Source organism: Pelophylax lessonae (assembly GCF_965119305.1).
Source record: "Pelophylax lessonae genome assembly, chromosome: 9".
Classification (NCBI taxonomy): Eukaryota; Metazoa; Chordata; class Amphibia; order Anura; family Ranidae; genus Pelophylax; species Pelophylax lessonae.
The window spans coordinates 141,352,739-141,380,514 of NC_138776.1; the positions used below are offsets into that span (position 1 = coordinate 141,352,739).

At 42.6% G+C, this 27,776-nt stretch overlaps 1 protein-coding gene across 2 annotated transcripts; it reads left to right on the top strand.

Moving 5' to 3' along the window:
• The first annotated feature begins 3,145 nt into the window (after positions 1-3,145).
• Positions 3,146-26,094, top strand: PLA2G12B (phospholipase A2 group XIIB). 2 transcript variants are annotated; one of them, XM_082268461.1, is made up of 4 exons: positions 3,146-3,485; positions 12,866-12,954; positions 22,789-22,954; positions 25,650-26,094. In XM_082268461.1, the coding sequence occupies exons 1-4, from the start codon at positions 3,257-3,259 to the stop codon at positions 25,766-25,768; spliced, it is 603 nt and encodes a 200-aa protein (XP_082124587.1). In that variant the 5' UTR covers positions 3,146-3,256; the 3' UTR covers positions 25,769-26,094. The 2 variants fall into 2 exon arrangements, with proteins under 2 accessions (XP_082124587.1, XP_082124588.1); XM_082268462.1 differs by having other exon boundaries at positions 12,866-12,942.
• The last annotated feature ends 1,682 nt before the right edge of the window (positions 26,095-27,776 follow it).

A 27,776-nucleotide genomic window follows, 5' to 3' on the forward strand; every position in this document is an offset into this window, starting at 1 on the left:
CAAGGCGGTCACTTCAGGGTGTATTGTTTTTTTTTTTTTTCAGGTGGGCTCCAGTTGTTTTGGTTCAGCCCCTGTTGGCTAATGTTAGCCTTGGAAAGTTTTTGTTGTTTCCCGCCCCTCATGTTTAACACTGCTTTGGGACATCCAAATGGTCAAGAATGACAGGAGCTGTGTCTGTCAATGAACGAAAGAGAAAATTAGATTTTTGACTTACCGTAAAATCCATTTCTCTGATCATGGACGGACACAGCACCCACACCTCTGTGGAGTTATAATTCTCCTGACACTGCTTGTACCAAAACTGAGTGACTATAGCAGGCCGAGGGAGTATACCCCCTGGGACTGCCCATGGGTGTAGTCAGAAGTTTTTTTGTGCCTAGTGCCCTACTCCTGTAGGGGGCAATATAACCCAATGGTCAAGAATGACCGGAGCTGTGTCCATCAATGACCATCAGAGAAATAGATTTTACGGTAAGTCAAAAATCCCATTTTTTTTCTTAATACTGGTTTTATTCAAAGGAGTAAATTCCATATAAAATTACTGTAACTTGCACTATGGAGATTTACTAAATGGATAGTCTAGTATGCAAGTCAATTCTGTGTCCCTTCTCGCCTACCAACCCTTTCACTACAATTAGGTTTTCAAAGTTTGCATGGCTTCACCGTATTTAGGCCTTGTTCACACGGGGCGTTTTCCCAGCTTTCCTGAACACCTTTCTCCTGGCAGGATAAAAGCAGCCGCACAAACATGCCTAAAGTTTTGTTTTGTAAACTAATTTAGGCGCATCAAGTGCTTGGGTGTAATTTCATATAATTGGCCATGATATTCATTTTATTTTTGACACTGAAATTAATTAACCCTAAAGCGCTAAGTTTGCCTAGTGTAAAATGCTTCTGCTCCTGAACAAGCTGGCAGTTGCCTCTAATGCCCCGCCTCAACACCTGAAAATGCTTGTGTGTGCATGGACGCATAGGGGGAGATTTATTAAATCTGGTACAGCTCTGCATGGTAGCCAATCAGCTTCAAACTTCAGCTTGTTCAAGTAAGCTTTTGCAATAAAACCTGGCAGCTGCTTGGTTTCAATGCAGAGCTGCACCAAAATATGCACCCTCCAGTTCTAGTAAATCCCTACCATAGGCTAACATTGAGGGGTGTTTAGAGACAGGAAAAACAAAACAAAACATCAAATGGTCCTAAAAGGGGCATTTTTAACACCCAGTGTGAATGGGACCTAAATAAGCTCTTTGAATAGTTATCTAGTGTCTCTACTCCTTTAGTAAAACAACCCTTTGTTTACCACTTTAGGACCGGAGGATTTTCCTGCTTAACGTCCAGGCCACTTTTTTGCAACTTGGCACTGCGCGAATTTAACTGACAATTGCGCCGTCATGCAACGCGGTACCCAAATGAAATTTTATGTCCTCTTTTTCCCCACAAATAGAGCTTTCTTTTGGTGGTATTTGATCACCTGTGAGATTTTTAATTTTTGAAAAAAAGAGCGACAATTTTGAAAAAAATATATATTACAATTTTTTTAACATTTTAGACCAATTTGTTTTCTGCTACATATTTTTAGTAAAAAAAAAATCACAATAAGCGTATTTGGATTGGTTTGCACAAAAGTTATTGCGATTACTAACTACAGGAAAGATTTGTCATTTTTATTGTTTTAGTTTTTTTTTTTTTTTTTATACTAGTAATGGCGGCGATCTGCAATTTTTTTTTTTTTTTTTTTTTTGCGGGACTTTGCGACATTGTGGCGGACAGATCAGACCCCTGACTGACATTTTTGACACTTTTGGGGGTACCAGTGACATTAATACAGTAATCAGTGCTATAAATATGCACTGTTACTGTAATAAGGACACTGGCAGGGGAGGGGTTAACACAGTTGGTGATCAAGGGGTTAAATGTATGCCTCATGCTTACTGACGTGTGTGGGGGGAGGGGGTTGTGTGACAGAGACACAGATCGCAGGTTCAGCTATCCTGAATCCTGTAATCTGTCACTGTCTGTCACATAGATCTGCCCGCTTTGTTTACACAAGTGGGCCGATTTCCTCACTCGATCCCTGACGATCGGGGAAGAGCGGTGGGATCACTGCCTCTCCTCCCCTGGCCCCGACTCCCACTGTGTCTGCATACAGCGGGAGCGAGCCTCCGGCGGCGTGCGTGCGCGGCCGAGATGGGGCGGGATCTAGCGACATAGGTCTACGTTGCTGGACCCAGGAGAGCCACTTTGCCGCAGTAGGCTCAATGTGAGCAGACGGCAAGTGGTTAAAAAAAGTTAAATAAATCAGGATTGCTTTAGTAAACTATCAATATTACAGCATACATTAAAAAAAGGAGAACAAAAAGTGTTTGACATGGCATAACATAAGTACAAGCAGTAAGTAGTGCGTTGCAAGTACAAGTACACAAAATCCAAAAAGCATCCAGCATCTGTTCAAAGAGACAAAATGTACTACAGTCTCATAGGACTGATCACAACACTCACGTAGGAGAAACTACAATATTCCAGAGGGAAGTGGGGGGGGGGGGGGTCACCAGCTAAGACAGGGGCAACAGAACACTTCAGCCCACCTACCAAAGAGAATAAGAGGCACTCATCAGATCCACTCTACTGGGAGTTCCAGGTGCTGCCAAACATTGTCGAACTTCCAAAGGCAACCACGACCAATGTACGTCAATTTGTAAAGAGGCAGCGCAGAATCAATCATGGCTTCCCAGGATGACAAAGCAGGAGGAGTAGGGTAGGACCACCCACAGCATAATTTCCTTCTTGGCATGAAATAAATCAGCCATTTGCTGCAATGGGACCTTTGAGAAAAGAACCCAGTTTTTCTCCATAATCGTACTAATACATATAGTTTATTGCTGCAAAAATTATAATCCACTTTGTCAATAAATCCCTAAATATTGACCATCTATATCTCCTCCAATATTTTAATATTGCAGTGTTGTTGTGCATATAGAACATCACATGTCCCTTGAAATTTTCGAAAAAAGTTCAAGACAGTAGGCTTGATGGACAAATTTGGAAATATCACCAGTTCAGAGGCTGACTAATCAGCTTTTAGTCTGACTTCCACTAGGGCCAACCTTTGAACTGTGTGTTCTCTTTATTTTTATTATTGCAGTGACCTCACCTCCATTACCATTCCAGTGTATAAAGTCCACTTTTGAGGCAGCGCACAGACTGGAGGTGCACAGCACAGAGGACGGCTGCTTGTATAGCTGGTGGATCAGCACAGACATGAAGGTTCATCTGGGAATTACAGTGCTTTCTATAGCACTAAGCATAGCAGTGAGTACAGAAGAAGCGGCTGAGAATATCATAACTCAGCTACCCCCTGAAGATGCCTCTTCTGAGTGGGGTATTGGGGCCATTCGTGATGGATTTGAAGCCGTCAATGGTTATTTTGACTCTTTTCTGGAACTCCTGGGTGGAAGAAATGGTGTGTGCCAATACAAGTGTCGATATGGTAAGTTGTTTTAAATTTGTTTTTTTCTTCTTTTCCCACAAAGCTTTTTAGCTGTTGTAGAGGGAGAACGTTTAATTAGTAATGATCTTAAAAAAAAAATGTGTTCTACTATACATACTTTATAACTTGTTGTAGACTTTAGATATAGAGTTATTTTCTAGTTGTAAGTTGCATGCTTTTTACCTGGAGATTCCACTCACAATCCCAGTATATGGGTAATGGGACCTTGAGCCAATATTTAACAGTGTGATTTTACTTTGTAAAAGATAAGTTAAAAAATACTACTCTATTTTAATAAGTAATGTGTATACTTACCTGAGGCTGCATTTCAAAATGTTTGAAAAATAATGGGCAGTGTATTTTTTGATCTGTTATGTAATTGAGTAAAATGGAACCTATGAGGACAGAAATATGGGAGCTGCCACAGCTGATTTGATTTAACAGATGTAAGCTCCAGGGGCATCATCATGCACCTTTTTCCCTACCTAGTAAATGACTGATCTAGAACAAGCATGCAGAAAGTAAAGTCTGAAAATCTGAATTCTCATCCTCCATGCTTATTCTTCCAGCTTCCATATTTCTATCTTCCTAGGCTCCCCTCGAAATTACTGGCTGTGGGTTGAATTTTTGTTTCTAGGTAGCAGACCCGTTTAAAGCAGTTTTAAACCCAAAAGCAAACGTTTATGATATTGCAGCTTGCCAATTCTTAGATGTGATGGCTGCATTCGTTTTTCTTTTTTTAAGATTTCTTTCATCTATTTTCACATGGTGATCTGACAGTCTGTTTTTTTTAAAGCAAAAACTCTCTTGTGGATGTATCAGTTACAAGAATGAGACAAGTAATTTATGCTTACGATGATCAGTTTTATTTATTCATGTAAAACCTTTATCCCAAAAGGAAAAAGTTTGCTGTAGCTGCTTATAAAGTGTTGGTTGGGCTTTAATTTGTTAGTGTATTTAAATCTGCTAGAACATCCAAAACACCTCTCCCATACTCACAATGCTGCTGTCCAAATGTGTCCCCTGTTCTCCTTCATTCAAATTGGGAGCACTGTAATAAAGGTGTGTAAGGGTCCGATCAGGTCCGCCTGTCAGGTTTTCAGATGGACCTGATCGGACCCTTCATTCACCCCTATGGAGCGACGGATGTCAGCGGTGACATGTCCGATCCTGTCCACCAAATCCGTGGTCCATTTTCACCCGATTTCCCTATAGGTGGGAGCAGGACTCTTTCCGTCTCCGCTCTGCACAGTGAGTGGAGACGGACCTGTCATCCGCCTGCTCAGCAGGGTTTAACGGAGCGATCCCCCACTGAGCAAAGCGGAGTCCGCTGAGTGGGCCGCTCCTGTGAAAGGACCCTTAGTGGCTGGATCACCAGGTGAAAACAGAGGGAGAAAGTCTAAAAAAAAAAAGCAAACTAATGCAGCCACCATATCTAATGATTAGTAAGCTGCACAATATAACATTTTAGGTTTTGGGTTTAATACTGCTTTAAGGATAAGGAACGTGATAAATAGGAACTGGCCCCACATTAGACTACATTACTTTGTCAATGGAACACTGCTGTATTAGGATATACGGAGGTAGTACCTCTTTTTTTGGTAGCTGCCCGATTTTTCCCTACGTTGAGTCCATACAAGCTTCTTATTTCAACTGAAGCATGATGAAGGGGAATGTTTCCTGGCCACCAAAATCTGTTGGATGTGTTTTTTTTGTTTTTTAGTGCAAACCAGTTAATCAGTTTGGATTTTTTTCTGTCATTTTGGCCTGGTGCCGCTTTGATTGGGTTATGTTCTTAGCAGATAGTAACTGGGGAGGGGATAAAAAAGGAATTCAGGACAGACTGGGAGTATTTAAGCAAAGCCAAATCTATCTCTCTATTTTAGAGCCCAGAGGAGAGTGGCAGGTTATGGCTTAGTGTAATGTTTAATTTTGCTACAGTTGCACCTTTTTAGACCCTACAATATACTGTGTGAACCTGGGTTGTTAGAAATGGAGCTTATTTTTCTTTCGTCCATTGACAGACACAGCGTCCTCTATTATTGACCATAGAGTTATATTGCCACCTACAGGAGTAGCACACTAGCACATAAACTTTGCACTGCCTATGGGCAGTCCTGGCTGATATTAAAACCCTTTCTGCATAGGCAATCCAGCTTTCTGTCTTGTGTCATGACCTAGCTCCCCACTGGGGAGTTTCATAGCATTTTCCTTTTTTTCCTGAGCTCTGTCAACAGCTGGGCTGGGTGACAGGCTGGATAATATAGATCCAGTAGTTACCCAAGGATGGCCAGCAAGCGTGCTCAGACTCTAGCCATGCACAGGGTAGGCAGTGACAAAGCCCATTCGGACCGGGGTGGCCTGCGAGTTACTCTCTCTCAGGGGTGCATATGGCTTGGCTCTGGCCGTCCGCACCACAGCATTTCCCTGGCTGACAGACACCCCCCCCTCACTTCAGTGGAGGGGTGGTTCCATCTGTGGAGCGTAGCCGCAGTTTCCCTGGACTTATAAGTGGACCTTCCACCACCCCTACTTCCAGGTGCAGGGCACAGGTGCTTCCCCTCCTCTCTGCCTGACCCCCTGACTCTGCTCCCTGACCTCTTGCCCCCCCCCCCCCGTGCTCTGTGTGCTGTCTTGGTTTTTATGCTGTGCAGTACCTGATGGGCTGTAGGCCTCATTTGTGCCAGGAGTGATGGCCATTTTCTTTGTGACCTGGCAGCACTGTGTATTTCTATGGGCCTGCTGTGCTTGGGCTTCAGGGGGGGGGGGGGGTGGCTTTACAGCAGCCAAGTCTTTGGGGGTCTGGCACAGTTTCCTTCTCCAGCAGTTGCACTGTGATCACAGGACTTCGGTAGGTAGGGAAATTGGCAGCTTTTTCTTGTAGCTGCGTGACAGCCTCCCAACTTCCTCTGACCTCTTCTGTTCACCAGGATGGCTGTTCCAGGGCTTTCTAACCAGTGTGTGCGTTATTTGGCTCTTCAGTCTGCCTCTCCTGCTGACCCCTCTGCTTGTGCCTGGTGGGGTATTCCTCCTCTGTTGGCCTGGTCTGCTGTGCTCTTTGGGGGTTCCCTTGCGACTAGTGGGCTTTTTTGACGGTACCTTCTTTTTGGGTCCTATTTGAAGATGGAGTCTCAGGATCAGGTCTCCCCACCTGATCCTTCTTGAGCCGGCGGGTCCCTCAGGTCCTCTGTTTCCATTGACACGCTGACTGTCCTGGAGTCATTTGATTCCCAATTGGAGGTGGTTTTGGGGTGTAGGGCGAGCAAGAAGTGACCCTGTTCTGTCCTGCTTGATGGGCCTCGTTGATTCATACATCCGGCTCTGCCACTGTGGACATGGTCCTGCTTGCAGGTCCAGTTGACCCATCCAAAAGTGGGTACTCTGCTGCTGTGCATAAAAAAGGTGCTTGTGGACACACTTATCACATCAGTGTGAGAAACCTTTAAGATGGAGGATGCCTCTGGGGTGACTGTCGCCTTTGGTACGCACAAGCTGCCTCGTGCGGTAAAGTTGTTCCCTTTATCTTCCTTACTTTGACAAATTTGTATACAAAGATTGGGAATGTCCTAAGGGACCATTTATGGTGGACGCTGCCTGTCATGGACCCTCCTATTTCCAGGCTAAATAGGGCAATTTTGATACAGAGTGGAGGAGTCTGTCCTTTTTAAGGACCCGGTGGACAGGAAGGCAGAATCCGTCACACGCATGATGTTCTCTATTGCCGGCTTGACTTTTTGGCCACTGCCCTGGTGCCTGGGGGAGGAGCAAGTTCCCCTGGCTTACATGCAATTGGCAGACCATCTGGTCCAGAACCTTAAAAGAATTGTTGTGTTTTTTTTTTTTTTTTTTTTTTTTTTTTTTTTTTAGAATCCTACTTGCCTAGTTGAATGCAGCATCGGTCCCCCTCCCCCAGCTGTAAGACTGAGAACCGAGCAATGAAACACCGTTGGTCGCTTGGTTCTCAGTGCTCAGTGAGCAGAGAGCTGGTTACTGTTTGTCATCACTGTCTTCTCTGCCCTCTCCCCTCTCCCCACTTTGCCCACTGGGCTGTGGAAAGGGTGGGAGAGGCAGGCACAGGCTTTCAGCGGCTCCCTGAGAGGCTGACCTGGGTGCTTGGCCAGGCATGTGGGTGGATCCCGAAACGATCTTTCCTCAGGCTGGACCGGCTTTGTGACGCCAGCTAACAGCAGGCTTCAGTCTGCTGTCTGCTGAAGACAGGTCACAGGAATGCAGAACGAACTGCACTCCTGTGATCCACAGGAGTACAGCCAAACAAGCTGGATGAGGCCCCCTCGCTCTCCAAGCTCGCAGTTTCAGCAATGGTGCTTTGACATGTGCTGTGGCTCACAAATGCTGTTTGGTGGACCAGACCTCAAAACAGGTTTAATAAATTTGCCTTTCTATAGTAATCGCCTCTTTGGGGCTACCCTGGATGAAATCAATAAGCATCTTACCAGGGGAAAAAAGAGCACCTTTCTTCTACAGTCCAGACGGGTTAGGAACCATGTCACAAGCATGGTCCCTCTTTTTCTGTGCACAAGAAACTTTTTCATGCCCCTGGATATGGAAACAGGGCTTCCAATCCCCTCAAAGACTCCACGGGGGGTACCAAACGCCCCTGGACTGCCAAGCCTGTCAAGTCCGTAAAACAAGTCCTCCTCAGCGTGGACACAAGTGGGGGTCGTCTGCGCTGGTTTGCGGCCCCGTGGACCTCCCTAATTTCTGACAAGTGGGTCCACAAATTGATGCTGTCTGTGTACAAAAAAAAATTTAAATTTTATCCTCCAGAGAGGTTTTTCCTCTTCAACCTGCATGCCGCTTGTACGGGACTGTGCAGGACTTGCTGTGTTAGCGGTGATTGTCCCAGTTCTGATCGCTGAACATTTTTGAGGGTTCTATTCCAGCCTGTTAAGTTTCCAAAAAAAAAGATAGGCCTGTTCCCCCGATCCTGGATCTCAAGCCTCTGAACTGCTTTGTGCATTTGCATAAGTTCCAGATGGAGTCCATTCAGTATGTGGTGGCCTCTGTTCATCAAGGGGATTTCCTGACTTAGATCGGCATCCTTGATATCTATCTGAACATCCCCATGTGTGCTGGGCACCAGTGTTTCCTCCACTTTGTTCTGGCCTTGCTGAGGCAAAGGGAGATTGCTGTGATTGGGTATCTGGAAGACTTGCTTCTGAGAGCAGAGTGGCGATCACAATCCGCCCCTTGCAGGAGTTCATGTGGATCTTGAATTTCAAGAAATCTGCTATGATTGTGACCAGGAAGTTGGACTATCTAGGCCTGGTTGTCAAGACGGCGTTGGCCAAGTTGCTTCTTTCACTGATTAAAGTCCAGAAGCTTCATTTCGTGATTCAGCTGCTGCTGTCCCACAGGCGGTTTTCCCTTCATTATTGCATGCAGGTCCTCGGACTGATAGTATCTGCCTTCGAGGCAGTTGTATACGTTCATTTCCATATGAGGACCCTTCAAAAGGAAATCCTGTCCAAGTGGGACAGGTCCCCCAACTTCATTGACTCCCACATTTTGCCTGGGTAAAAAGGCCAGGATATTGCTACTTAGGTGGCTTCGACCTTCTGTCCAGAGGGGAAACCTTTCCTTCCCTTGCATTGGACGATGATCATGATGGATCCCAGCCTGTCTGGCTGGGGAGGAGTTCTGGGGGTGAGCCCAGGGTCACTGGATGCCCTTGAGGAGTACGAGTTATCAATGTCCAGAAACCTCAGGCAATCAGGCTCTGCCTGGAGCAGTGGACGGAGTGTCTTCCTGTGCATCTGTCCAGATCCAGTCAGACACTGCCACGGCGGTTATATAAGTCAACCACTAAGGTGGGACAAGGAGTGTGGCAGCCTTGGGGGAGGCCTCCCGCATCCTCAGGCCGTGCACATGAGGCACTCTGGACATTGATCTTCTAGCACAGGGGTCTTCAAACTATGGCCCTGCAGTTGTTCATGAACTACAATTCCCATTATGCCTAGTCATGTCTGTGAATATCAGAGTTTTTCAATGCCTCATGGGATGTGTAGTTCAGCAACAGCTGGAGGGCCATAGTTTGAGGATCACTGTTCTAGCGTCTTGGTTTAACAGGAAGGTGCCGAGGTTCGTGGCTAGGATGAGGGATCCTTTGGCCGACGCAAAGGATGCCCTGGTGACGTTGTAGAGTCCGTATCATCTCATATATTGGTTCCCTCCTCTCCTCAAGCTTCTACCCCACCTGCTGCGAAAGGTAGAGGCTGCAGACATTCTGGTCAATTCCGATGGCTCCGGATTGGCCCTGCCGCCCCTGGTATGTTGACGGGGTGCAGTTGGTCGCTGACGTGGTGCAGTTGGTCGCAGATGCCCTCTGGCGTCTGCCACTTAGGGCAGATCTTCTGTCTCGAGGGCTGATCTTTCACCCTGCTTTAGTCACTGGCTTTAACAGCTTGGCTAATGAAAGCCAGGTTCTAGAGGATAGGTGATTGTCAGTCTACTCCTCCTACCATGCTGAAAGCACAAAATTCGACTTCTAGGAAGATATACCATCACACTTGGAAGGCTTCTACCTCATGGTGTGAGGCTGCGGGTGTTCATCCGTGTTGGCTAGGATATTGGCCTTTCTCCAACGGGACGTTGAGAAGAAGTTGCCAGTGAGAAGAAGCTGGCATTAAGTCAATGGCCAGATTTCTGCTCTGGCAATTTTTAACATCACCTAGCCACACACTTTGATCCATACTTTCGTTCAAGGAGTTCGGCATGTGGCACCTCCAGTGCGCTCCACATTGCCACATTGGGATCTGAATCTGTTTCTTTGTTCTTCAACAACCTTTTGAGAATATAAAGGAGATTCCCTTGCTTATGCTGTCCCAGGAGATGGACTTTTTAGTGGCTATCACTTCTGCTTCTGAGTGTCGGTGTTTGCGGTTTTGTCCTCCAGGTCTCCCTATGTGGTTGTTCACAAGGACGAGATGGTTCTCAGTCCATGCCCTTCTTTTCTCCCGAAGGTGGTCTCTGTTTGTTGTGGAAAGGGTGGGAGAGGCAGGCACAGGCTTTCAGCGGCTCCCTGAGAGGCTGACCTGGGTGCTTGGCCAGGCATGTGGGTGGATCCCGAAACGATCTTTCCTCAGGCTGGACCGGCTTTGTGACGCCAGCTAACAGCAGGCTTCAGTCTGCTGTCTGCTGAAGACAGATAGTTACTCACTGTAAAATACCTTAGAAATCCCTCTAAATTCATTGATGGACACAGCACCCACCCCTCTGATTTTCTTTCTTTGACACTGCTTATGACCAACTGGATTGCCTGTGCAGAAAGGGGGTTTATATCAATTAGGACCTACCCATAGGAAGTGTTGAGTTTCTTTTTTCTGCCTAGTGCCTGATATCTGTAGGTGGCGATATAACCCAATGGTCAAGAATAGAAACGCTCTGTCCATCAATTAACTCAGAGAAAGGGATTTTACAGTGAGTAACAACAAATCCTAATTTTTTTTCTGATACATTTACAGCAGAATATAAATTATCTTGATCTTTCTTTATTGAACATCTTAAAAAAAAAAAAGCAAGGTGAGTGTAAAGGCAGGAAAACCACCATTTGTTGATGTGTTCTATGATTATGAATTTGAAAAAAATAAAAAAAACGCACTAAGCATGGTTAGGGACCAAAGTAAAACTTAAAGTACACCTGCAGTTTTGTGGAAGTGTTCAGCAACAGAGAAAGGTAGGGAAGTTAAGAGGTAGGTAGCACTAACTTTTGTTTGTTTTGGACAGCATGGAAAAGGGTAAGAGCCTTAGTTACTTTGTATTACTGGCTGCATTACCATCCCTATATAGGTATTTATTTTTCTCACACTGAACATAGTGGGAGCTATCTCCCTACTTCTATCTATTTGGTGATTTCAGACAGAACAGGAAGCAAAGGGAAATCCTTCCAATGGGATTACGGACCAAAACATTTTGGCTGGAGTTGACCTTTACCTGTACATAGTTTTTGCAATGCGAGTCTTTTATAGTAACATGATTGGGAAATAAACCTTCTTTCAAGATTTTTCAGTGCACTATGATCATATTATTGGAAGAGCACTGTCTGTAGACAATCTGATGAAATAGTTTGACACTTACAAGCTCTTAAGTTAGGTTAGCTGTAAAAGTCCCTGTAGAGGTTACAGACACTGTTACAGTTAGATGTTTGCTGAAAGCATTCTGAATATTTTGGATACAATTTCTGCTCGGCTTAAAGTGTAATTCCAGCCTAACACTGAAATCGGTACATCTATAGACATCCACGATCTAACATTAACCTATCTAGCTCTGTAAAGAAGAAATCTGTATACATACCGCTGTCAGTGGCAGCTTCACTACGGAGGCGGGAGCAGAGGAGGCAGCCGACAAGGGAAGCCCCATAGTAACTCTATGGGTGACGTCACTTCCCATTCATTTCACAGCCGTTGTCGGCTTCCACCGCTGGAGACCGATTTCTTTTTTACAGGACTAGATAGGTTAGTGTTAGATTGTGGATGTCTATAGATGTAGCAATTTTAGTGTTAGGCTGGACTTCCACTTTAATTAGACCAAAAATATTCTCCAAGTTGACACATTTTGCGATGATTATGATAAGGGTATTGTATAACAAAGTATAAGTAGCAAAGACTTGGGTACAACCAGCATTCCAGATTATTGCAATGTAATTATCGCCATCGGCTATAGCCGCTAGCAATATTCACTGTGTTCTTCCGGCAGGGACAGCGTCCCCTGCCCCCTGCCGGGAGAACACAATAGCTCCGTGGGAGAGATTCCCCCATCAACACAAAGTGATTGCAGGAAAGAAAATCACACCATCTATGGCCTGCCTTATGGCTTTATGTATCAACAGGTTCTCCAAATAGCCTGGAGGTATTTCTCCACATCCACCAATTTTAAACTTTCAGGGCAGTTATGATCTGATTGAAGGCTGATAAAAATTCTCTCTTGTCCTTAATAAATCTTGATCTATAGGCCCTTCGAGGCCTTTTATAGATAAAAGGAAGCTAAATGATGTGAATGTTCAATATACTGTATATGTAAAGCGCTGTGTGAATTGGCGGTGCTATAGAAGTACCTGTAATAAAAAAATAAATAAACAAGGACTAAACTTTGCACTATAGATATTACGGTTGACAGTATATTGGGTGTTATTGGGAATTATAATTGTTTTAGACTATATTTGATATATATCCCTGATAGGCAAATTTCCAGTATCGGAATTATACTCAGTACATGGCTCCAATGATATGGTGCTAAAAGGAGATTTTATTATTGAATCCATTGTGATTTACTGGTTTGGAAACACTGGTGGTGGTGTAGGTGGGTGTTTCAAATAATGTTTTGAATGCTTTCTTTTAACGTTTTACTATTCTGAATTCCAGGTAAAGCTCCACTTCCTAGACCAGACTACAAATCTCCAGAACCCAATGGCTGTAGTTCCTATTTCCTGGGTCTCAAGGTACCAGAGAGTGTATGTACAGCTAACATCTACTGCAATCAAGTACTAACATTACTTTAACAGGTGTCCCATGATCATCAGAGAGACAGTCATTGGGCAAAGCTTTGCCCAATCAGGCTGCAGTGTAAATTGGTCCAGTGTCCTTAACAACCGATGAGTCATCAGCTGTTAAGGGGTTTCCCCACTGACATCTGAATAGAAAAAAAAAAAAAAAAGGCGGTAAAAAAGTAAAGAAAAAAAGGTTGTGGGCTCCCTGTCATGACATTTTTTTCTTTATTTTTTCAATAGCCGAGTGCCAGCAATTGTAACCACGAGCCATTTTAAATGGGATTTGACTTGTTTTTTTTTCTTTAGGAATGTCATTTTTTCTGTAGCATGTTTTATGCATGCTACAGATGCGCCACTTTACAGGCACATTAAGGGGACCCCCCAGGCACTATATTTTAAAGGAATATTTTCATTTTTATTGTTGCACTTTAACCACTTAAGCCCCGGAGGATTTTCCTGCTAAACGACCAGGGGGTATTTTGCGATTCGGCACTGCGTGACTTTAACGGACAATTGCGCGGTCGTGCGACGCTGTACCTAAACTAATTTGACGTCCTTTTTTTCCCACAAACAGAGCTTTCTTTTGGTGGTATTTGATCACCCGTGCGATTTTTACTTTTTGCGCTATAAACAAAAAAAGAGCGTACATTTTGCAAAAATAACAATATTTTTCACATTTTTTTATATGAAATTCCCCCAAAAAAAAAATGTAAAAATCAAAATTTTTTTAAATTTTCAGCCAATTTGTTTTATGCTACCTATGTTTGGTAAAAAAAATCGCAAAAAGCGTATTTTGATTGGTTTGCGCAAAAGTTATCGCGTTTACTAACAAAGGGAAAGATTTTTGTCATTTTTGTTTTTTTAACGTGTAATGGCGGCGATCTGCGATTTTTTTTTTTGCGGTACTGCGACATTGGGGCGGACAGATCGGACCCTTGACTGACATTTTTGACACTTTTGGGGTTACCAGTGACATTTCTACAGTAATCAGTGCTATATATATGCACTGTTACTGTAAAAATACACTGGTAGTGAAGGGGTTAACTTTATTTGGGAGGGAGGGGCTGTGTGTGTCCCTAGGGGCGTGCTTTCTACTGTGATTGGCTGTGGCTTGAGCTGTAAGGACACTGATCAACGGATCTACATAGTAGATCCGTGTGATCAGTGTCTTTACACCGAGGAGAATGACAGGTGGCTTGTTTACACAAGCTGCCCGACATTCTCCCTCTCCCCCGCCGATCGCCGAGTGACCGGCGGACATCGGGTCCGCTGGTCACACGCGCGGGGGGGTCCGTGACCGCGCGGGAGCGCGCCTCCGCGGGCTCGCGCTCGCTCCCCAGAGCCTCACAGGCGAGCGACGTAGACCTACGTCACTCTGCCTGTGAGGGGCTGACTGCCGCAGTAAATATACTGTGAGCAGTCGGCAAGCGGTTAAGCACAAATAAAATCACTGCTGCTGTAAAAACAATTGTTTTTAATACATGTCCCCCAGGGCAGTACACAGACCCCAATACCCCTTTTATGGCCAATTACTTGTATATAAGCCTTCAAAATGGGCACTTTTGATTTTTCCTGTTCGGCTTGCGTAGACTTTAATGGGATTCGCTGTTCGGGTTAGAACATTTCCCCTGTTTGGGAGTTCTGCTGCGAAGCGAACAGGGGGGTGTTCGGCCCATCCCTATTCATACTGCTATTTAGGATGAATACTATAATTCACACCTAGATTCTTTACAGATAAAGCGTCTAGAATTCTTAGCTATAAAAAGCAAAACCACCTACAGTAAATAGATGGCAAAGCAGAGCATTTCCCTACAAATTACCGAGAGATGTATCAGCGCTGCTCTTCCTATATCACTAATTAGGAATAGCTTAATACTCTATCATAGGATGCTGCTGATATAGGTAATGTGAACCTTGATTGAAAAATGGTGAAGCTATCAGCGCTGCTCTAGTGACCAAATAAATAAATAAATAAATATATAAATATATATATATATATATATATATATATATAAAACGACAAATCTTCAATGTGCATTAACAATACATTACTATATAATAATACATAATAAATGAATAAATTAAAGTACCGGTGCTATATCACTGAACTGATATGCAAATACATGAAACAACTGAAAAAAGGATTTTGGATTTGGTCAGATAAAGTCCTTATGCGTAAAATGCTTGTGCTCTTAAACAGCTGAAAAATAGATGATCCTTATAATAGTGCTCATGCTTGAATACTTAATAGTGCAGACCACTCCGTGCTCCCCTCTGATCTCCCCATTGTTTGGTGAGTAGGGACACAAAACGTATATTCAGAGACTTTGCTTTGCCACTTGGTGGATGCTGGATGCTGGAACAAGAATTTCTCCCAGGTTCTCCCAGTGGACTCAGACAGTGGGGAATGGCTTTATCTCCTTTGATTCCTGGGCTCTCCGGTACCCAAATATAATCAAAGAAGAGCCTCCATAGCGTAAAACCGTTTATTAAGGATAAAAAGCGAAAGTAATACACTTACATCTGATGATAGTAATGCGATTAGCCGTATAGTGGGAGAGCGGTTCACTACTATACCAGAAATGACGTCTGACGCTAGATTTCTGCTTGACGCGTTTCACCCCTCCTACTAGGCGTCATCTGAAGCTGGCATTCCCCATTGTCTGAGTCCACTGGAAGAACCTGGGAGAAATTCTTGTTGCAGCATCCACTAAGTGGCAAATCAAAATCTCTGAATATATGTTTGATCTCCTCATTGTTTGGTGAGTGGGGACACAAGAGGGGAGCACGGAGTGGTCTGCACCATTAAGTATTCAAGCACGAGCACTTTTATAAGGATCATCTAATTTTCAGCTGTTTAAGAGCACAAGCACTTTATGCATAAGGACTTTATCTGACCAAATCCAAAACACTTTTTTCAGTTGTTTCAGGTATTTGCACTTCAGTTCAGTGATTTAGCACCGGCACTTTAATTTATTCATTTATTATGTATCATTATATAGTAATGTATTGTTAATGCACATTGAAGATTTGTCATTTTAAATATATATATACTTATTTGGTCACTAGAGCAGCGCTGATAGCATCACCATTTCCCTACAAATGTATAGCACACGAGATATGATTTATACAAACAAAAAAAAAGTGGAAGTACTGCTTTTTTCTAGCCATTCAGTTATATTTAATTATTTTTATGGAAAGTTTAAAGTGGAACCCAACCCAAATTTAGTTTCCTTTGTTTTAGACTGAGAAATTCTTAGAACTTCTGTCAGGTTTTTATTTGTAACCGTGTTACCCACTGGGGACATTTTTCCCTAACTTCCTGTCCTGATTTGTGTGATTACCAAAAAAATGTCATCATTGTGGACACAGGCAACAATAGGAACACTTTTGTCACTGCTCAAGGGAAGGATTAGAACCACATTTAGCACTGGGGGAACTACTATGATTGCACCTCATGCAATAGGGGTCAAGGCTGACTTGTACCCCCAAGGCCAATGTAATCAGAGGAGCTTCACTGTCACTTTGACAGCAAAGTCCCACTCTGTGTATCAGGAGCACGGAGCTCCTGCTTATTCAACAGAGCCAAGACTCGTGCATTTGTGTTTTATAAAGAGACAGGGAAAATAAAATATTGACTAAAGACTGAGATCATCTGCCTGCATACTACACTTTGAGATGGTTTGCAATGTTTTGCTTGGATTGCTGTAATCAGAATGTCTGGCTAAAATAAATAGGTGTTCGGTGCTCTAAGGGAGTGCAGATTGACCATGGGGACAGGTCACAGCGTCTGGCAATGCTACTGGCTAAATAAGGTTGTCTGTTGTTTACAAGGTAGACATGAGCTGGCAACTAATTCAGTATATATTTTTTTGCAATTTCAGATTACTTTCCCATTTTATTGTATGTATTGCTATACAGTAAACTGAAGTAATAAAAAAAATAGTAAAATGTATTAGTGGTAAATACTTCCTCCATAGGCAAAGCTTGATACTGAAAATAGCTGTTGTGCAACAATCAGGGCCTGCATTGATGGGTTTTTGGTTTTTGTTTTGGACTCAGTTGTGCTCTCGACCTTCCTCAAGTGGGTGTTGTATTTAAATATGCTTTTATGGGAATGCAAACCTGTCTGAAGCAAGCAAAGGCCTATCTACACAGACCCTCACTTTAGAAGCATGTGTGGGTTGATGAGGGGCTATTTTACTTCCATATGCTGATAACTACTAAGAACATGTGTGGGTTGATGTGGGGCTGTTTTACTTGCGCACAACTACAAAGAGCATGTGTGGGTTGATGTGGGCCTATTTTACTTCCATATGTGGACAACTACAAAGAGCATGTGTGGGTTGATGTGGGCCTATTTTACTTCCATATGTGGACAACTACTAAGAGAATGTGTGAGGTGATGTGGGCCTATTTTACTAATGTTTGCTGACAATTACTAAGAGGATGTGTGGGGTGTTGCAGGCCTATTTTTACTTCCATATACTGACCACTACTAGGAGCACATGTGGGGTGATGTGGGCTTGTTTTACTTCCATATGCTGACAACTACTAGAAGCACATGTGGGCCTATTTTACGGTCATATGCTGACAACTACTAGTAGTATGTGTGGGGTTATGTGGGCCTATTTTATGAATGTTTCCTGACAACTACTAAGAGCATATGTGGGAGGATGTGGGCCTATTTTACTTCTATATTCTGACCACTACTAGAAGCACATGTGGGATATGTGGGCCTAATTTATTCCCATATATTGAAACTTCTAGGAGCATGTTTAGGGTAATGTGGGCCTATTTTACTTTCATATAGTGACCGCTACTAGGAACACATGTGGGCCTATTTTACTTCCATATAGCGACTGCTACTAAGAACACGTGTGGGGTAATGTGGGCCTATTTTGCTTCCATATGCTGACATCTTCTAGGAGGATCACATGTGGGGTGATGTCTTTGGACACAGACAGGGCTATTCTGGATTGAGGCCGCACGAGGGCCACCATAGGATGTGTGGTATGGTGGCACACCAAGAAGAGGAGGAGCCAGAAGCATTGGCGGGGGACCCTAAAAGAGGAGGCTCTGTGCTGCTCTATGCAAAACCATTGTACAGGGCAGGTAAGTACAACATGTTTGTTGTTAAAAAAAAAAAAATAAAAATAATAATTACCCTTTACTATCACTTTTACGGCAGTTTTTTATACACACACACTCACTCATTTTTATTTTTTCGTTCCAAATTTCCCCAGGTTTATTGTGGTATTTTATGTGTTTTTATTTTTTACGTAGGAGAGGAATCTTATTGGTCTGGCTAGTAAGAGCCGTGATTAATGCTTCTGCAGTATGGACTAAGGAGTAAATTGCATTGATTTTGCGGAGGTACACATGGATCTCAGTGGGAGGGCTAGAAGTCATTATTAATTTGCAGCCTGATAAATTTCACTGACAGATGACTTATTGCATGCACTTTATGAATGTAGTGTGTGTGTGTATATATATAGGAATTATAAAGTCATATAAAATATTAATCATGCTTGACATCCAAGGTCAACCAGCAATAGTGTTGGGCACTGAAGCTTAAGTGGATCAATAGGTTTTGAAACAAGTGAAGAACCTCAGTCCTATGTCTCTTTGGAAAAATAAATGTAAAAATAACCCATGGGATTTTTTTCTTTTTTTTGGTGGGGATATACTGTGTGTGTGTGTGTGTATTATGTATTATATATATATATATATATATATATATATATATATATATATATATATATATATATAATTTATACCACTTCTAAAGCTGAAAAAAATGACCCTTAGTTTATTTCAAGATTATTCTGTAACAACCAGAGTTCTAATTCCTATTAAATGCCTGGTGCACTTTTGTACATGGGTAATAGTAAAAAGTGTAATGTAAAGGCTCAACTACGTCAGGTTCTTAATTCCACAGTAGAATGAGATTATTACCCTTGTTGAAAAATGTATCATTGAAATATCTTTATCATGAAATTAGTTTTCCACTTGAAAGGATCAGTCCATCCAAAAAATTTTTTTTTTTTAAATTGTAAACTACTTATGCGCACATAGGTGCAGCCATATTTGATCATTGCATATCCAGTCTCTTTGTCCTTCTTAGCAGAGTTACATCGTGACTGTGGCTGACCTCACTAAAAACGTTGATAAACAGCAAATAGTTTTTCCAAGATCTTTGGTCCCCTTTACAATCTTATCAATTGTCAAATGCCCAAGATAGTGGGCCCTTCTACATACCAAAGCTAGAAATTTTCTTGAAGCGTAACAATTCACTATTCACGGAGGAAACAAAATTGCCTTTACTGTGGTTAAAAGAAACGTATCAGGATTTGGAGTTGTGGAAATCTCACAACTGAGTACCAAACATGATAGTTTTATTTTTTTAAATGAGTTTATATAACATTTTTTGGAAAACACCTAGACACGTCTGTACATACCTACAACAGCATTCAGAAGTAAAGCCAAATTGACCCCCTATATGAGGGATATGCAAACTGTGGCCCTCCAGCTGTTGCAAAACTACAAGTCCCATCATGCCTCTGCCTCTGGGTGTCATGCTGGTGGCTGTCAGAGTTTTACTTTGCCTCATGGGACTTCTAGTTCTGAAACATCTGGAGGGCCACAGTTTGCATATCCCTGCCCTATATATTTATTTCTGTTATGTTCACCCCTGTCCTATCCGCGTGGCAATTACAAGGCATTAGTGTAAAACCATTAAGTCAATTGCAACACTGTAGTGCAATACAGAAATGGCAGTGATAATACAGTAAAACACATGCCACAAAATAAATATCAAACTGACTGCTACCAAATACTGATATCCCCATTGGTTCTAACTAGAGTCTCCCACTCTATAAAACTGACCGATAGTGTTAGAGTCCTGCTGGCATAGGGGCCTTCATACGGTTTATGTGAGCGCACTATACCAGAGCCAAAGGGCCCCTGAACTCCTTTAATAAAAGGGGGTTAAAGCAATCCCACTGGGACAGAACTATCCAATGGAACCTTTGTTGCCCCATTCTCCTCCTGGTCGAGTGGGATGGATCTTGACACAGAGGAGGAATGCTATTGGTTGCTGAGCAGCTTGTCTCTTTCCTGTATCCTGAAGCCCAGTACAATCACAACAGGGAGAAAGACTGCAGCAATTTGGGTGGTTCAGCAAAAGCCCGGGCAGAGCAAAAACCAGTCTTTAAATGGTGAGAGTCCCCACCTGACTACATTCCTATTGGCGAACAGGAATGTGCATGAAGTCTTGGAGTTCCAAGCATAGCAAAGAAAAACAAATAGTCTGTTTTCATTGCCTCAAGTGGATGACGAAGGATAATCAAACATTTTGTGCATATGTCACACTAAAATGTTATTTTTGAGGTCTGTTATCTGCAGATTGAGATATTTTACTGCTCATTTGTCTGTAATTGGTTTCCATGGGGTGCAGATATAAAATGGCATAACTTATGTACATAATTGATAATGTTATGACCGTTCCAGTTTTCTCCAGTGTATTCTGCGTGTTTGCTTTGAGCCAAAATATTCTACATTGGTAATTTTTTGGCCAGCCCTATGCATGCTGTTAAAATTCAGGGCTGCTTATTTTAGACATGTATGTTCAGCCAAAAGTGTCAACCTATCCCAAATGATGGCTTGATATGCAGGCATTCTAAATATCGCAATGTGTGGTTCGGGCTAGTATTGTGCTTAAATTTGTGTGACCAGGTCATGTTATGGAGCATTGCAGAGATTGTCAAGAAATCTGGTTTTCTATAGACCATTCAAGGACATTTTTATTATTATACAGGATTTATATATAGCCAACGATTTGCACAGCACTTTACAATATGAGGGAAGACAATACAATACAATTTAATACAGGAGGAATTGGATGGCTCTGCTCGTTAGAGCTTACAATCTAGAAGGGAGGGTCAAGTGAAACAAAAGGCAATAACTGTGGGGGATGAGCTGATGGAGAAAGTGGAAGTAGAGTTGTTAGGTGTGGGTAGGATAGACTTCTCTGAAGAGGAGGGTTTTCAGGGATCGTCTAAAAGCTAATAGAGTAGGAGATAATCAGACAGATTGAGGTAAGGAGTTCCATAGGATTGGAGAGGCTCTGGAAAAGTCCTGGAGGCGAGCATGGGAGGAGGTGATGAGGGAGCTAGAGAGCAGGAGGTTTTGAGAGGAATGAAGAGAGCGATTAGGTTGGTATTTTGAGACTAGGCTAATGATGTAGCTGGGGGCTAAACTGTGGATGGCTTTGTAAGATGTTGTTAGTATTTTGAATTTAATTTGTCGGGTGAGCGGAAGCCAGTGGAGGGCTTGACAGAGAGGAGTAGCAGACACTCAACGATTGGTAAGGTGGATGATTCTGGCAGCAGAATTCATGATGGATTGAAGGGGGGATAGCCTATGTAGAGGTAAGCCAATGAGAAGGGAATTGCAGTAGTCGAGGCGCGAGATGACCAGGGAGTGAACTAGGAGTTTTGTTGTGTCTTTGGTTAGAAAGGGGCATATTTTGGAGATGTTGCGGAGGCTGAGGCGGCAAGATTTGGACAATGATTGGATGTGGGGCTTGAAGGAGAGTTCAGAGTCCAGGACTACACCTAGGACCTTGGCATGTGGGGATGGGCTGATAGTTGTGCCATCGATATTGACAGAGAGATCGGGGGAAGGGGCACGTGGTGGAGGAAAAATTATAGGTTCCGTTTTGGATAGATTGAGTTTGAGGAAAATATGTGACATCCAGACTGATATCTCTGTAGATATATATCTATAGTTAATTAGTGATACGTGAGGAGACTGAGGGAGTGAGCTGAGGGGTGGATAAATAGATTTGGGTATCGTCAGCGTAGAGATGGTATTGGAAGCTGTGGAGGGCTATCAGCTGACCCAGAGAGGAGGTGTAGATTGAAAATAGGAGAGGTCCAAGAACAGAACCTTGGGGGACCCCAACAGAGAAAGGAAGAGGAGAGGAGGAAGTAGAATTGTAAGTAACGCTAAAGGTGCGGTTGAATAAGTAGGAAGAGAAACAGTGAAGAGTACAGTCACGGAGACCAAAGGCGTGGAGTTTTTTGAGGAGGGGGTGGTCAACCATATCAAAGGCAGCAGAAAGGTCCAGGAGTAGGAGTACAGAATAGTGTCTGTTGGTTAGGATAGGTTTCAATTACTCTTTTTCCAACCTCAGAAAGAATTGTTCCCCATTTGGCATATAAATCTGCAACCAATCACTGGAGAAATGGTAAACAATCAAAATGCTTTAGCAAATTAGTGTACTGTTCTAAAAAAAAAAAAAAATAGTTGTACAGTTTAATGGCTGGAAAATCTGGTTTGGCATGGAGGCTTTCATAATATGTTAGGTTCTATGTTTCTTCACATCAAGACTGCTAAAGAAACCCATTTCAAAAGCTTCCATTTCAAATCTGTTGGGTTAGTAAATAGGATTGTTTTACTCCAATTATTTCTGACACATCTTTTTGCTGCCTGTGTACCAATATGGTCACAAGGACAAAGATTACAATAAATACCTGACAGTAACTCTTCCCCTCAACCGAAACTAAAAAAAAAATGTAAAGATTATGAAAAGCTTATGCATAATTTAAGATAGTTTCCCAGCAGCAATCAACAAAAATTCTACATTTCTAATTTTAGATTTTTATTTAAAGTTGTCAAGCCTTCATGTATTACAAAGCCTCCAATTACCTTCAACTTTTTTACTTTCTGGCAACATTTTTCGTTTTAATACTAATTGTTCTGTCACTCAGCAGATTTTCTTCTTCTTTCCAGTTGGATATGGGTATCCCAGCAATGACAAAATGCTGTAACCAGCTCGATATTTGTTATGACACCTGTGGAGCCAACAAGTACCGCTGTGATGCAAAGTTCCGCTGGTGCTTGCATTCCATCTGCTCAGATCTCAAGAAAAGCTTGGGCTTTGTCTCCAAAGTTGAAGGTAAGCTAATGTTTTACTGCCGTATTTGTGAATTTATATGGCCCAAAATGAAATCTGTATTTTAAACTACAAGGTATTTTATGAGCAAAGGATGTCTAAAGTCAATTTTTGTTGTATAATGGGAAGAGGGGTAGCCTGTCAGGTTTTTATTGCAAAGTTGGGCAGGACGCAGGTAAGTAAAAGCCTTTTAAAGCTCAAGTTTACCTAAAACAAAAAAAAAAAGAAGAAAAATAGCAGAAGAGGCATTATTTGCTTTCAATGAGATTTGACCTTTGTACTGCTGTATTGTCCTTTCGCCCAAATGTTCCTCCTCTGACTATACCCCCTGCTGCTGTACTCTTCTGGTGCAGCACGTGTTATTAGAACTAAGGGGCTGTTATAGGTACTCATCAAGAGTGCCCAATTATGTCTATCCTTCCAGCTGGGTTGCTCCATTCATAGAAGCCGTTATTACAGCTTCCATGCATAAACCAGGATCTTTGAACGGAGGACAGGTGGATGATTGATAAGTCTGCCATTACATTCAAAGAGCGCTGTTCATTTATAGAATGTGTAGTAACAGCTTCTATGAAGGCAGGAGCTGGGCAGAAAGGGCAGGCATAGTCAGGTTCTCTTGATGAGAGCCTGTCACAGCACCTTAGTTCTATTAATTCCCTGCCATACTGGAAGCATCAGAAGAAGAAGGTGAGTAATATTCCTTGTGCTGATTTTTTTTTTTTTTTTTTGCTTTAGGTAAACTTGGGCTTTAAATATTTACTGACATCTTAATTGCAATAACAGCATATTTAGCACATAAAATACATCAAAGCCACCCATAATTCAAAGACACTATCAAAATTTCATCTAATTGCTTTGAATAAATAGGGATATATTATAGCACAAGCATTGGCTGCATTACTGATTTGTCTGAGAAATTATTGGTGTGCTCCAAGCCTCATGAAGGGCAACTACATTATAATAATCACATTGGACCTAATCTGTGAGGAAAATCGGAACTGAATTTTTGAGGATATAATCACCTTGTATAGCTAAGTGGTTCAGAGGAGTGCAGAGGGAGGTGAAGCAGGTCAGCCACCCGCCCCTCTAAATTATTTTTGCTGGTGCTTGCCTGACACAAGTGCTGTGAGCCGGAGACAGATGCTTCGTATCAAAGCATTCATCCCCTACCAGGCTTTGGTATTAGGTAGCTATGTGCCAAGGGGGACCGAACTGTCCGACATCGCAGCTGAGCAGGACCACCATCAGGGGGTACTACTGGTACTCCTGTATGTGGCCCGGGCACACAGGGGGGCCCTGAACAGCGGGAGGGGAGGGGGATCAATGTCAGAACGATGCATTATGTGCTTCTTCCTCCACCAGCTGAAAGCTGGTTTCTCCCCCTCTCCGTTTTGCCGGATTTCAGCTGCTTGTTCCTGCCCACACTCAGAGCCAGGACAACAGGAACAGCAGCCTGTAAAAGCGGTGGAGAAGAAAGAGCCAGGAGGAGGTGCGCTGTGTTGTGCTCTCCCCTCCTGTCAGAACAACACTCGTCCATGCAGCACAGGAGACAGGATCTCTCTTACATTGCATCGGACTGTAGGAAATGTGGGTAGGGGCTGGTAATCAAACTGTGAGTGTACAGTCCGATGCAATGTAAGAGCGACCAGGTCTTCTGTGCTGCATGGACGAGTGTTGTTCTGACAGAAGGGGAGAGCACAACACAGCGCACCTCCTCCTGGCTTGCAGTGGTCTCCTCCTGGTTGGGAGGGGTGGATCTGGGGGGGCTAAGATTTGTGCTGGGAGGGGGAATATTTGCATTTTTGTTTGAGGAGAATGTTGGCTTGCAGACAGAATGTATGCTTAAAAGGGAAATGTGCTGATTAGTGCAGTTTTTTTATTATAAAAGGTCAGTCTGTCCCCAGTATAATTAATTCCCCTTAGGTCAACCTGTCCCCCAGTATAATGTCCACCCCCCCCCCCCAGTACATCAAGTAGAAGAGTAATGCAAACAGTCAGTGTGGACAAATTGCATAAATGGTGGGAGGGGCTGGAGGTTAAATAAAGCAATTCCCCCCAGTACTGCCCTTTCCAGGTCAATCTGTCCCGCAATATAATCCTTCCATCTCTCCAGGTCAATCTGTCCCGCAGTGTAATCTCCCTAGGTCAGTCCGACTGACCTGAGGGGATTGTACTGGGGGACAGAATGACAGTCTGTCCCCCAGTTCAATCCCCCCCCCAGGTCAGTCTACCCAGTAACACCCCCCCCCCCCGCTCAGTCAGACTGCCCTAGGGGGATTTAACTGGGGCACAGACTGACCACCAGTACATGCCCTGCAATACAATAGTTGATTTTTTTAGGCCCAGCAATAGTTGCACAAATATTTATCAAATCACTGTTTTCACTAAAAATACATAAATCATTATTGGAAATGTAACTTACAAAATTCCTGTTAAATTCCAATTAAGGACTTGTTCACATGGGGTGTACTAAGGTGTGTACACCCATGTGAGAGCTGTGTTTACGTGCACATGTGTTCCATGCATCCCTGTGCAGGTAGTCCTATTCACATCAATTGGGACACAGTGGCTGTACATTTTATTTTTTTATTGTTATTATTATTATTATATTGCTTTGTGAGGCTTTGGATTACCCCTGCAGCCGTGAACTGTTTTTGTTGAATCACATTTTTATGTAATGTATTCTTTTTCCCTATAGCCTGTGAATCAGTGGCCGACACAGTCTTTAACACAGTCTGGACCTTGGGATGTAAACCTTTCATGAATAGCCAAAGATCATCCTGCATCTGCAATGAGGAGGAGCGGGATGAGTTATAATCAAATAAAGCCATATAGTAATCCTGGAGTATTGCTGTAGTCCAAAGACTGTTGATCAGTGAAGACTACAGGGTTACAGTGCAGCAAAGCCTAGGAACTGAAGCATTGCATTTGTGTGGTGACAGTCCTCTTATCTACAGTGTGAGCTTGCCACTAGCCTTATGTGATCTGCAGGAATGTGACCGATTGCATTTTCAAAAGTCCACCTATATGCAGCCTTGATTGTGTATTGCTGTGCTCTCCCTGCTGGCCTAGTGAAATATTTTATTCCACGCTACACTATTTCAAGTTCTCTCCCTGTCAAAGATCACAGTTCAGCCTCTTTATTATAGATTGTATTATGCAATTCCTGAATTCAGTGGAAAATTGGGCTGGAGAGAACTCAAACTATTTCGCCTTTGAGAATATAGAATTTGAATTATCATACTAATGAGATGGAAGTGTTCCCCATTTGAATGAGTTATGTAAATAAAGAGTTTAAAATATTATCAGTGTACTTTATAGAAGAAGCAGGTTTCCTGTAGGTTGTGATCTGCATTGAAAGGGTTAGTTCACCATTACCAAAAAACTGCCTATGCAGATAAGGGACGCTTGTAGATGAAAACAAACTGCGCATTCTTGACTAAAGTGGAATAATGCCCTTTCTATTGATGTAGGCCATTTATATATCTCATGAAGCTGGGCTTTAAAACTCCCAGGATGTTGCTAAGAGAGGCCCAGCTATAACTATTCACCTCAGAGCTTGAGTGAAGGTGAACAAGTAATAGCTGGGCCTCCCTTGCAATGTCCTACCAACATTCTGGGAGTTTTCCAGTCAGGCTTTATAAGTGGCCTACGACTATAGCAAGGGCATTATTCAATTTAGGTCAAAGCTGAACAGTGTGCATTTATTTACAGAATCCCCTTATCTGCATAGTCAGTTTTTTTTTTTTTAACTAACCCTTTAATTAAATAAAACTTAAACAACTCTAATGAACAAATTGCAGTAAGTAGGGCCACGTAGAACTGCTTTGGGTTATTTACACACATTTTTAATAAAGAAAATAGTTTGTGAACAAACTGCCTTGTATCTCAGTAATTTGGAACCTCACACACTCTTTTGGGCTCGTTTACTAAACGAATTAGGAATCATCACTCAATAAAATGTGTGAATATTCACTTTAATTGTCCAATCATGTGAAAAGTAAATTCCTGTTTATCTAAAGTGTATGATACCCCAAAAATCCATATATTAGTTTGGTTATTCATATTATGCTATTAGATGTACCTGTAATGTTTTTATTTGTATGCTGTAGCTAAATACATGGTGACCCTGCCAGTTCACCTGGGTTCCTCTTACAAAGAGACCACCCCAGAAAAACAGACACTTCCATCGCACACATTCAATGCTGGCTCTCTGTGAAAATATCTGTACTGTCAAAGCACCTTGCACTCGCCACTCAAGAGGCTGGCATGCATTGAAACCTTACAACTATTGCTAACATTGCCAGCAGTTGCTCTCATGAAACATAGTGATGTTGATTGACAGCAGCGGGAGGGGGGGTCATAAAACTACCCTGAAGCCTACACAGTTGGGGGATTGTGCTTCCACTGCTGTGCTTGATGTGACACCAGCATCCCCACATAAGACCATAAGATGGACCTGAAACATGCCTTTTGGTTGTCAAGTGATTGCATGGTCTATCTATACCTAGAATTTATCTTTAAAACTGGAAACATTTGTGACATTTTTGGCTATTCTATGCATTGACATTTTTTTTTTTTTCATTTTTCGTTTTCAATGATTTTTATTGAAAGTTTTTACAAAAATAGTGCAAAATATACACACATAAAAAAATCAGTGCATAACATACGTGAACAGTGGTACAACCATAGCAAACATTAGGTAATACAGCTATTGCATTGACATTTTTACAAATAAAAGTGGCCACAATTAAAAAATGTTGTTTCTTTTTTGTACATCATGGAACACAGAACAGGCTTAATAAACATGACTACCTGAGCTATG